This window comes from Rattus rattus, chromosome 12 (genome assembly GCF_011064425.1).
Source record: "Rattus rattus isolate New Zealand chromosome 12, Rrattus_CSIRO_v1, whole genome shotgun sequence".
In the NCBI taxonomy this organism is placed as follows: domain Eukaryota; kingdom Metazoa; phylum Chordata; class Mammalia; order Rodentia; family Muridae; genus Rattus; species Rattus rattus.
In genome coordinates this window covers 30,355,932-30,369,223 of record NC_046165.1, presented here as the reverse complement: position 1 = coordinate 30,369,223, position 13,292 = coordinate 30,355,932, and the positions used below count along the sequence as shown (strand labels likewise).

The window sequence follows — 13,292 nt, the reverse complement described above, 5'->3', positions numbered from 1 at the left end:
ATATTTTTCATGATTACAACATTTGGGAGAAATATTGTAAAAATATATGAATATCTTATGTTTATATAAATTGTTGATTTCAAAGAAAATAAAAGAAAGTGCTTTGAAGGAATGCAAACATACAGTCATAATTGGATGGAAATCAGAGTATGTCATTGTGTGAAAAAAATCTAACCATGTGATGCTTTCTGTGAGACGCCAGGGAATACAAAGGTAATCAGAGCTGGGCTCAAAGAGAAGTTTGTCTTATGTTTTATGTGAGCAGATTCTATATCTTTTGCTATATAACTTGTGAAAAATATGATTTAAAAATATTGTTTTATTTTAACTAATGTTAATTTTTTTCTCAGTCTGTAAAATGGAGAAGAGAACCTGGGAGAAGCTGATGCTCATAGCTTGTGCTATTATTGCCTTTGAGAACCCTGCTGATGTCAGCATCATCTTCTCCAGGAGCATTGGCCATGAAGCTGTGCTTAAGTTTGCTGCTGTCACAGGAGGCACTCCAATTGCTGGCCATTTCACACTTGGGATCTTCACTAACCAGATCCAAGCAGCCTTCAGGGAGCCACGGCTTCTAGTGGTGACCGATCCCCAGGCTGACCACCAGCCCCTCACAGAGGCCTCTTATGTCAACCTGCCCACCATTGCTCTTGCAAGACTTCTTCAAACTCCCCTAATGCTTTTTAAAAAGATTTATTCATTTATTACATATAAGTATACTGTAGCTGTCTTAAGACACACCAGAAGAGGGCATCAGATCTCATTACAGATGGTTGTGAGCCACCATGTGGTTTCTGGGATTTGAACTCAGGACCTCTGGAGAAGCAGTCAGAGCTCTTAACCAGTGAGCCATTTCTCCAGTCCACTTTACAATCTGTACAATTGGAGAAGAGACTGAGAGAAAGGAGGTGACAGGCCCAAATTGGGATCCTTTTTGAGGGGAAGCTCCAAAGCTGGACACTATTATACTAAAGCTGGACATATCATAATGTTATGGTGTGCTTACAGACAGGAACCTAGAATAGCTGGCCTTGGAGAGGCCCAACAAGCAGCTGAAAGAGTCAGATTCAGATACTTACACCCAACCAATGGACAGAAGCAGGGGATCCCTGGCATTGAATTAGCAAAAAGCTGGAAGAAGCAGAGAAGGGGGATGACCCCATAGGAAGACCAGCATTCTCAACTATCCTGAATCACCAACCAGGCAGCATACATGAGTTTGTCTGAGGCCTCTGACACATACACAGCACAGAATTTCCTGCTCTGTCCTCAGTGAGAGAAGATGTACCTAACGCTCAAGAGACTAGCAGTAAAAGGGAGTGGGGAGGGTGTATGGAGTGTTAATGAAGTGGATGGAGCCATCCTCTTGGAGACAGGAGAGGAGAAATGGGATGAACAACAGTCAGAGGGTGAACCAGGAGGGAGATAATGACTGGACTGTAAAAAAGATTTAATAATGATATTATTATTATTATTATTATTATTATTATTATTATTGTTATTATTATTTTTATAGTGCAAGTCAGATGCCAACCATTTTCCTTAATGTATTGAACAAAATCATGGTTCATAGCTTAAATCAGGTCTTATTATCTTTTTTTTAATCTTTATTAACTTGAGTATTTCTTATTTAAATTTCGATTATTACTCCCCTTCCTGGTTTCCAGGCCACAGAGAGAGAGAGAGAGAGAGAGAGAAAGAGAGAGAGAAAGAGAGAGAGAGAGAGAGAGAGAGAGAGAGAGAGAGAGAGAGAGAGAGGATTATGCAGTTAATATGCTTATTTCTACTGCAGACATATCATAGAAAACATCCTACCTGAATTTTTATCTCCAGGTTACATGATGTTGTACAAACCACTATACAGATACACAGTATTCCCAGGATGGAGTGGAATGAACTGGAACGTACTTTGGCAATCAGTTTGTCATCCTCTGTGGAAAGCATTTTTACAAATTAAGCCATTTAGCATACCTACCCTACCGTCTACAATTATTCTTGGGAATTACCAAGGACAGGTGGTAGGGGGAGAAACTAACTAGATTCAAGGCTACCAAAAACATTGTCGCTATTTTTAAAAGTATGTTTATTAATAGACCATAAAATTAAAAATAGGTTGTGGATTTGTTTGATTATACTGAAATTCAAGTTTTATTGCCAGGGTACACATGTATGTTTAATCTACTCATTTAAAAACAACCACTAAAAATAGCATTAGGGAGCACTGAACACGAGGTACAATTCCTATATATGCTTAAGACATGCTTTTATAAATTATAACATATAAACTTAAAAATTTCTTTGTAAATCCTAAACAGAGATTCATTACAACTCATTTGGGTATAGAGCTATAAGTACATTAAACAAAGTAATAGGTACTCCTAAGACTCATTTACCCATTCTAATCACTTCATTTCTAAGAAAGTGCCATATTCTGAATAGCATAGGATTATTATGATAAAAAAAGACTCCGATCAAGAAAAGAATTACATAGTGGTCAAATGAAAGCAGACAAGATTATTCAGAATATGCTGGGTACTTTCAAGATAGAATTATGCTTCATTAGAAAATGTAAATCTTGAAGAAGAGAATAACAATAGTTCTATAGAGAGGAAAACTTACAAAGTCACTCAGGCAATATGCTAGATCTTCCAGAATTTATGAAAACTCCACATGCTATAATGTATGTGCCACATACGATTTCATTACATCTTCCACGTCTTTAAACACGAAAATCAGTTTGAGTTACAATCTACTACTTATGCAAAAATTTATGCCAAATAAATATAGAATATTAGTACTGGCAGTTTATCTAATGAGACGCTGTTTCAAATGTGCAAGCTTGGCAAAGGACAAGCAAAGTGTCACTGGGAATTAAAAGCAGCAACTTTTCAGGAATAGCTGCAGTGACCAGAGACTCAAAATGCCTTACTTGGTTCAAATTCCTGAAGCTTTGCTCACGTGGCAAGAAGATATAAGCATAGAGTCCGCAAATAAGCATGAATTATATTGTAGCATTTTCTTCATGATAAAATTTAGGAAAAAATGTCAAAAGCAAATGCTCTTTATGTGATTCTGTCTCTCCTATGTAAAATGCTTTATTTTTCTAATGAAAGTCAACTCAATGTTTATGTTCTGCTTTTTGTGGGTCTCCATGTATAACGCAAGAGTAGTGTTAGGTAGCTTCACTTGGATTCTGTGGTAAAGGTATTTATGTCGTCTTTGTAATGCAGATTAGTATGTAATGCCGGTCAGACTTTACTTTTTTTTCCCAGTTACATTCATTAGGTTATTTTCCTGCACTTGGTTAGGAGAAATCTCAAAACTCTATGTTAACAATAACATGCTGAAAACATTTAAGATGCCTCAGTGAAGAAGTTCATTTGTATAATTTTGAGAAGAACAACTATCAATATCTGAATAGTTAAAAAGGCTCAGAGCAAATAATCAATGTTGTCTTAGCATCTTTGGGCCTTTGGTCTACCTTGTCACCTCATTCCATTTCAAGAACTGTCTGGTGACAATGGATTAAGAAGTTAGTTGCTAAGTAGGTGGCTGTGACAGAGGGTGACATCTGATCCGATCTTATAATAAGAAATCACATGACTTTCTGCTCTGGCTAAAGATGTGGAAATAGTTTTATTCCTATGAGGCAGTAATTCAATTATAGGCAGTTTCTTAAATGGAGCGATAGTAAGATGTGAATGTACTTATTGAGATATTGGATATGAATAAAAAAGTGTAATTTAAGAAACTACGTAAAAAAAGTGTAGAAATCTTAAGCCATGGATATTATCCAATCATATAGGAATTCAAAAGTCTGTATGCTCAGGGCAAGAATAGATGTTACTGTCAAAATTGAATATCACATTACTTCACTTAGCTTAGCATTCATTTCACTACGTGCAAATGTCTTCCTTCTTGTGTCACGAATGTAGAGATTTTTTCCCTGCAGAAGCATTTAGGACAACTGAGTTGCATTGTAACATTTTATATTCCTTGTCAGAATTTAAGTTTTGCAAAAATTATGTGTTCTTTCAAATGTGTCAAAGTTTTTGCTGACTCAGCCATTGAGTAGTTGTTCCAGAAAATTTGGAGACTAGGCAGGCCTTTAAATGATGACTGAAATGAATACTTATAAATTCTCCTTGCTCAAGGTTTTACAACAGCTCCTTTGCCTACTGTGATTTGAATATTTTAAATCAATCTATTTGCTTTATCTTTTCAATTTTTTTTATGATAATTTATTAATTTGAATATTCATCCCAGAAGATTTGCACTATTTTTAAGTAAAAAATACAGTGATAGAATTTTAAATAATATTGAAGAATATTCCATTAAAAAATGAATGAGATTTTAACTTAATGCTTTCCTCCCCTCACCAGGACTTTTCTAAGTTTATTAGTCTCCAAAAGTTAACCAATATTTTCCTATTTGTCTTCCCTTATAAATCGTGAATGAAATAAAACAAAAGTATTTAGTACAAATTTCAGTATTGTTTATATTTTGTTTCATTTAGAAAATATTGGCGAATGGTTATTTCTGATCATATATATCCAGTGTGTACAAGGAAAAATTTTGTGATCTGGAGAGATGGATTAAGAGGTATGAGTACTTATAACTCATTTATGATGATCATACATAGTTTACAAATTTCTATAACTCCAAATTAAAGGGATCCATCACTCTTTCAAGCCTCTGATTATCTGTATCCTCCTGCATGTTACACACACAGACACACACACACACACACACACACACACAAACATATACCACTGTACAAATATATTAAGTCATTTCTAAAGACCCAATTATACATGATATTTGTACTGTTGGCGATTTACAATATACAGATCATATAAAATATTCAATATATTGATATTTAGTGTTTCTCGTTTTAAAACAAGCTAGGGAGCTAGCCTTCAAGTTCAAAGTTCAGTTGATGGAGTGTTTGCCTTGAAATTAAGAAGCCCTGGGGCTGATCCCAAAACCTCATGAACTAAATTTGAAGGTGTATGACAATATCTCCAAACTCCAGAGATGAAGGCATAAAGTTGAAGATCAAGGTCATTCTGAGCTACTTAGCACTGTACAGGTCTGCCTACAGACAATACACACTGCCTCAAAGTTAATTAATCAAAACGATGTACAAATCTTTGAGTGAGTATCTCACTCACTTATCCCTCACCTCTTCCAAGCTAAGGGTCAGAAACCTATATTCAGTTATAAAAGTATTTAGAACAGTAAGATATGACAAAAATTGATTGAAACTCAAATCTATAACAAATATGAGATGTATCTGGCAGGACTTAGCCTTTTCTCATTGTGGAAATGCCTTGAAACCTTGGTCCTCAGGAAATGATGTGTACAGTTTCTGTTTCAGATGTTGTTACATCACACAACATCAATAAGTGGTGACTGAAACATCTCCAATTAGATTGGAGACATATGTATATAATAGAGTAAAATACACACACACACACACACACACACGTAGGGGATGTGGAGGGTAACCTTTTGAAGGAAAAATTGGGATGGAGAGTAAAGCACCACACGCTCCTACCACTCCTAAGAGTCTTGAGCTGACTTACATGGCATTAGATCAAAACTGGCTCCTGGAACACTGGTGAAACAGCAAGGAAGAGCCAAGACCAGAGAAGTAGCTGCTTCCCCTGTCTTCATGGAATTCCTCACAGGTGACATGCCACCTCTCTATCCCTCCCCTGCTCTATCGGGGCAGCCTCATCTGGCAGGGATTTTATTGGGACACAGTGACAGTGTAGTGAGATAGGATTGGCAGAGGATTCAGGAGCTTAGGAGTGTTTTGAACAATCTGTATAAATTTATGCTCTGTGCAATAATCACAGATCTGCACACTGATGTGGGACACACACAACACACACACACACACACACACACACACACACACACACACACACACACACACACACACACAGCGTCATAGTTTAACTATAGCTAACGAAGATTTTAATATGATCCTAATATTATCTCTCAAAATATAAATAACAAATTAGGCTATTTTTGTATGTGATTGTGTTAGAACATTTGATTTTTAAATTTGACTTTTGAATTGCTGATTTAAGTTTCATAGAAATTGTAAAATAAATTTTTGGTTGCAATTGGACAAAAATCCCAACATTTTATGAAATAACCCTAAATATACTTTTGCTGTTTTGCACTACTTTGTTTCTGAAGTAACATTCTCAGCAGTAATGATTATACAATCAAAGTATTTAGGGTATCTGTAAAAAATGTTGACAATAAATTATCCTATAGAATTAAATACTCAGGAGGCAATTAAGTTTTTATATAATAACTTGAATATATGTTAAAATTCTATGAATATTATTGTTTCAAGGTACATTTCCTGATTATGTATTATGAGTAAGTGGTTAATTTGTATGCACGTTTTATAACTATACACCCAATAAAGCATAAACATTTACTGAATAAAAGTGGTTGTGAACGGCAAAACATTAAAACGCTTGACTGAGAAACTGCATAACATACCAGTACCCAAATTAGAGATTGGGTTCACTTGTTCCTCTAGAAGTATTGTTATTGTTTTCAATTTTGCTTCATTAAATATCGTAGCCACTCTCTGACTTTGACTATGACCTTTGTACTTTTATAAGACACTGGGTTAATGAGAGATGCTTTTACTTTGACTCTGATTTTAAATAGGTGACTTTCAAGATTTAGGGATGTTTTGACATATTAATCATATCATTTTTAAAATTTTTCTTTACACTGAAATTACTTCTGCCTTATCACATTAATTCATATTTATTTCCACTGAAAACTTTTCAATCAAGAAGTATGCTCTAATTCCCAAGTATGTTTTATTTCAATTACATGTTATTAATATACTTATTCTTGTAAATTCCAATTAGACATTTTTCCATTAATTAATAAACTTTTTAACATCTTAATAACAGTTTCCCCTCTCTCCTGTTCTCCAAATTTCTCCCCTTTACCTCACCTTCCTCCTTTCCTTTCTCCCTATGTCCTCGGTGAAGGGGATACCTCCCATATCAAGTTGCAGTAGGACTAGGAAGGTGAAGTAGGACTAATGCAGTAGGACATTTTCTTGAGGCTAAACAAGGCATCTAGGGGAATAGGACCAAAGTTAGGCAAAAGAGTCAGAGATAGTCCCTGTTCCTACTGTTAAGGTTCCTACATGAAGACCAAACTGCACATCTTTTACATACGTGTAGAGGACCTAGGTCAGTCCCATGCATAATCTCTCGTTGGTGGTTCTATCTCATTGAGGAGGTTAGTTGATAATTTAGGAGTTTTTGAGGTGTTTTTGACCCATCTGGCTCCTAAAATCCTTCCTTTCCTATTATACAGAATTCTGCAAGCTGCGCTGATGATTGTCTGTGTGTGGATCTCTGCATCTGTTTCCATCAGAAATTATGTAATGCCTTTCAAATGACAGTTATGTTAAGCTCCTAACTGCAAGTATAGCAGAATATCATTAATATTGTCGGGGTTAGAAGCTAAGTAACAAGGAGAGGAAGAGGGTCCTAGGGAGCATGTTTGAATCATACAGAGAGTGGGAAATAAAACAGACACCAGGGTAGATGGAGGGAGGGAACTGGGTAGGAAAGGGGGTAGGGAAGAGAACAGAAGGGATCAAGTTTCAAGTTTGAAAAGAGAGAGGTTGAGAGAGGAGGGAGAGAGGGGAGGAGGAAGAGAGAGAGAGAGAGAGAGAGAGAGAGAGAGAGAGAGAGAGAGAGAGAGAGAGAGAGAGAGGATCTGGGAAAGAAAACTGGAATTGGTATGAGGGCATTTCTGGGATGAGCGAAAACTTAGAAAAATAGGAAAAAGAATGTATGAGGGTGAACCTAGATAAGATTTCCAGCAATAGGGGACATAGAACCGAATAAGACTTCTGATAGAAAGATGATGACACCAACCCAGCAAAACCTTAGACCTACAATTTGTGCTGCTTACAAGATGTGCAGGGATAAAGTTGGAGCATTAAATTAGGGAATGGCCAACCAATGACTGGCCCAAATTAATACCCATGCTATGAGAGAGAGCCCACCTTGACAAAATTGTTATTCTTTTCCTTTTTTTGTATTTCTATTTTTTATTTATTTAGTTTTATACTCCAGATTTTATTCCCCTCCTTGTCCACCACCTGAGAACATGCGAATTCTTAATGTTAATAATGCATATATGTTTTATTACATTTACAGTTCAATCTACCCTTTTGTTCTAAGGATTTTATGATTTTCATGTAATCTATAAGTACTGATTGTTATTACGAGAGAACTTGCTATGTTTTACTCAATTCATAAACTACTATTCTCTCTACTAAAAATGTATGATCTAGTTGTTAATTTAAATACAGTTTCTTTGCAATTTTACATTATGGAGTATTTTTACAACTTTCAATTACTTTTGTTAAATGTAACAACGTTTTTATTTTTGTATGATGGAGTCAATTACTGTGTATTTTCTAGAGGAATATAATGTAGAATAAAAGTGTGTGTGTGTGTGTGTGTGTGTGTGTGTGTACACAAATTTTTGTCAGATTAGCTTCCACTGTATGATCTGTGTAGAACAACAAACTCTTTTTCCAATTAGAAAGCTTAAGCACCCAATAGCTGGTCATCAATAACAGTTTGGAATTGGAGAATGCTTGTAGAGTACCTGACCTTGAGTCATTACGGGAAGGCCAAAAAAGCTTGGGTTTTGTTACTGATATGGCAAAAGTAGTGACTACAAGGTAAATGGATTAACATTTTCTAAAATTTGGAAATACTAGTATTGATATGTTGGAGCCTCAAGGTTTATGTTGAATTAATTACCTGAACTCCCTACTGAGATCCTTCCAAACTAATGTCTTGGTTGCAGCCTGTGGAATAACTGCTGTGTGAATAATGTGTTTTGGGGCGGGGGGATCAAGCACTCCTGAGTTTTCTGCAATCTACCCAGGCCCACCAGAATATTAAAGATATTAAATGCTGTGTAGGTATTAAGGGATTACAAAAATTAAGCTTTTTAATCTTATAGCAAATTAAGACGAAATCAGCAGTACAGCAGAAGCCTGGTAAGTAATCTTTTGGTATCTGGATGATACTTACTGGGAAAAAAAGTTTTATGACTAGATATATTACGCCTGGTTCTGTTTCTGGTTCTGTCCCTTGCCTTTGGTCAGAAAAGGTTAGTTAGGGTTAGGGTTAGGGTTAGGGTTAGGGTTAGGGTTAGGGTTAGGGTTAGGGTTAGGGTTAGGGTTAGGGTTAGGGTTAGGGTTAGGGTTAGGGTTAGGGTTAGGTTTAGGGTTAGGGTTACGGTTAGGGCTACTGTCTGGATCCAGAAATGCCTCGGCTTCATGCAAATTTAGAGTTTTAAATTTTTGTTTTCACTTCAAGAGGACCTGTGAAACACCCCAAGTTATCAAGGGTATGCATATGTGAAAGGCCATCACGTATCTGAAGAATGCTACTTTAACGAAGCAAAGTAAGCTTTTCTGTCCATAGAATGGTGAAGTCTAGGTGAGATTAGGCAAAAGACTTGCGTTGGGCACAGTCAATGGCCAAAAGAGAGTGCTGACTTTATACACCATAGGCTTAAAACTTAAGAGCATAATGCTGAACTAAACTCCAGGTCTAGCTGTAGCTTCTCTAGTCATCGAGCATATCTAGGTGAACAAAACACTTGAGATGCACCAATGAACTTACAGAGTTCACAGCTTGAGACCCAAAATATTAGAAAATGTTAGTGGATATGGCTCAAAATATTTCCCCTGTGTACTGAATTTATTTTTATATTTTATTCAGGGTCTTGCTTTTAAAACCTTCAAATGTTCTTCAAATGTTTACTGGAATTCGATTTGTTTTTCTTACAATTTTTCTTTTTTTTGTATATCTTTTGAGACTTTATTTTATATATATATAATGAATTGAGATAATATATATATATATATATATATATATTCATTTTAAAGCCACCACACTATGTTCTGCTTTATTAGAACTACTTGGTAGTAAGGTAAATAGAAGCTCAGGATAGGTTGGGGATTTAGCTCAGTGGTAGAGCGCTTGCCTAGGAAGCGCAAGGCCCTGGGTTCGGTCCCCAGCTCCGAAAAAAAGAACTAAAAAAAAAAAAAAAAAAGAAGCTCAGGATATCAGCACCTCTTTAAAAACTGAGCAAGAAGTTAAGCAATAGTTTTAAATCTGCATTTAACATTACTTTAAATTTATATATATATTTGAATATATAAAATATAATTATATACATATATCATATAATGAATATATTTTCAATCCATGTGTTTATATATTACATGAATATATATATTCATATATATGAATAGACATCTCTATTTACAAATATACATAAGTATATTATATATAATTTATATGTATCAATTTATACATGAATATGTATATTCAGTCCATGGTCAGTGTTGATAGACGTATTTTCTCAACAAATTGACTTTTTTATGTTTGTGTGAATTTGTTAAATATTTGTGCACACACCTTGTCTGCATGTACTGGACATTAGGTAGACCTTGTCTGTATGTATGGGACATTAGGTAGATGCTAAGTGTGTTTCTTTTTAACAACCTCCACTTTAGTTTTTAGCGTAGTCATTTTGACTTAAGTGAATGACCATCAGGCTCAGAGGACTAAGGATCTTCTTGTCCCAGGTCCAATCTCTGAGCTTATTAGCATATGCCATTACAATCATATTTCACATGCACGTTGGAACTCTGAGCTCTGGGCATTTTGTTCACACTTCTGGTATTACATCCTCTGAGCAATCATTCTAGATCCAAATGCACTTTTGGTGGAGCTAAAATATTATTGGAAGAGTCTAGGTGGAATAATCACTAATAATCACTATCAGATATCACAGGTTTAAAGTATCAATAGTCATACTGTCCATTGATAGACTAAAAACAGCAAAAAAAAATGGAATAAAACCAAGCAAGTAATGAGTGAAAAAGAAATGTGCTCTTATAAAATTCATTTTTACCTATATCTTAAGATTTTATTATATGCATTCCCTATACTTCATATATTTTGAGACATTACTTATGTTGTGATAATTATAAAAGTGTCATGGTCTTGTAAAAGTGATTAAAGTCAGTAAAACCATAATTTCATTTCCAAGGTACCTAGGATTAAATTGATTAGATTTGCAGAAAGTGCCTTATTAACTGTCAAATACATTGCTAAAATAAATAAAGCATTTATTTTTTCAGAGTTAAATATTAAAATATTTCTAGGTTATTTGATCCCTAGTAACTTCTACAAGGCTTGATCTATAGCTAATGACATTCCATGGCTATAAATAATGGCAATATTCAGTACTTACATCAATCAAAAACAAAATCCTGACCAGAAACTTTACAAATGTCAAATGTCAAGTGTCATGCAGTTTTGACGATGAATGGAATAATTTCTCCATGGCTACAAATTGAAATAAAAGCTCACAGAATAGTAAAGCATTAGGCTCTAAATATGTTCACAAGATCCATTTACCGATAATAAATTTGAAATTAAAATAATTTAAGTGATGCCTGTTAAATCACACAGATGGTGAATATCAAAGTATTATAATGCTGGTCTAATATTAGGAGGAAAGACCTACACTCATGTTAACAGGGCACAGGTTAACGGTTGGGTTTTTTACCCAGTATTGAGAATATAAAATAATGAGAGAACATATCTCTCTTCAGATGATGCTCTTCAAAAAAATAAAATCACTTGATTTGACAATCTTTTGAAGACAGAGTAACAGAATGAATATTTGAAGTTTAGTAGAGTGTTTCAGTAGTTCACAGACCAAATTCTCTGTCTCTATCTGTCTCTGTCTCTGTCTCTGTTTTTGTCTTTTTATTTGTCTTTGTCTGTCTCTATCGGTCTCTGTCTCTGTCTGTCTCTATTTCTCTCTCTCTCTTTCATGTTAAGGCAACTTGACCCTTTGTTGATTTGTTCTGCTGTTTCAGTGTTCCCTCCTGAAAGCTAGCACAGGAAGGAGCTGAGATAAAATGTGAAACTCTGTTCCTTCTTATTCAACATTTTGAATACTGTTTCTGCCATTTAGTCAAACTTGTACATCTCTCCATAGTTTTGTTTGTTTGTGTTTCTGAATTTGTAGGTTTATTTTTTATTCTTGAAAACCTGAAATTTAAGTGAACCTAAAGTTACTGCATATAATGTACAACACATAATTTTATGAAGAATGTTCATTATTTTGGAAAAGTAGTAAATATCAAATAAAAGGAAAAATATGTAGACTGATTTTCTTTAGCTAATATCCAAGTGCTTTCACAAATTTTACCTTCAGAATCTTTCTATGTACAATTGGAATCACAAGATTAATTTTAAGCAATTAACTTTTCTCATCTAATCCAGTTTGGAAGATAGAATTAGGATACAATTCATATCGATATGAGTCTACAGAGTTATATAATAACAATTAAATGAATCAAGCATATCTTTGTACCATATTCTGCCTAATTAGTTACAAAGTGAATTTAGGGTAAGGATTACTATCTTTGTATTCCCTTGGCCTCACTAGTAGAAAAATAAAAGATTTTAGTCAAATTATCTTTTTTTAGTTAATCAATTTATTCCCATATTTTGTTACAACATAGTAACCACTCTCAAATTCCACAATACTTATTTTTCACACACAATTAAATTCCAAGCTATATAGCTGCCATTTCTTCAAAATTAGCACATACGTTTTACACGACAAACAAGGGGTGGGGCAGGAGTTCTGTACTTCTTGCTAGTTGTAGCATGACTATAAATAAGCAACCATTTGGTGTGCAACTGCTACGTAGATTTACCTTTCTTGACATGATTGAGTTGCCAATAAGCTAGCACTGGGGTGACTTACTGAGTTCCAGAGCTCAAAATGTTCTCATAGGGTGCCCATCTGTTGCTTAATTTTAATGATGTCTATGTATTAAAATAGATAATAATAAATGCGTATAGTGAAAGTGACAGCAAGTCTGGAACTTTTAGTTTTTCCAAAGAAAGTTTAAGGTTAGCATGATATGTACTATATGCAAAAAATATCTGTTGATATTTGTATGAACTCAGTCATGCATTGTTGGTAACAGCTTTTATCAAAGTATACCAAAACATTAAAATAACAATTTAGCTCCATTTTAAAATTCCACCATTAAGTAACAATTTGAAGCCCAATGTTTATGCTTAAAAACTTGAGCAAAATAAATAATGCGTCATCTCTCGAGACTAGAGTTCCGGCGTTTATGAAACTGTTACAAGTTAGCAGTG

At 34.8% G+C, this 13,292-nt stretch overlaps 1 protein-coding gene across 1 annotated transcript in view; it reads left to right on the top strand.

Annotated features, from left to right (window-relative positions):
* Nucleotides 1-358: 358 nt before the first annotated feature.
* The window catches only part of LOC116913922 (heterogeneous nuclear ribonucleoprotein H3-like), a 154,262-nt gene continuing 141,328 nt past the window's right edge, over nucleotides 359-13,292 (top strand). Inside the window, exon 1 of the mRNA XM_032918191.1 lies at nucleotides 359-652. Coding sequence (XP_032774082.1) covers nucleotides 359-652 — 294 coding nt within the window. The remainder of the gene's footprint in view (nucleotides 653-13,292) is intronic.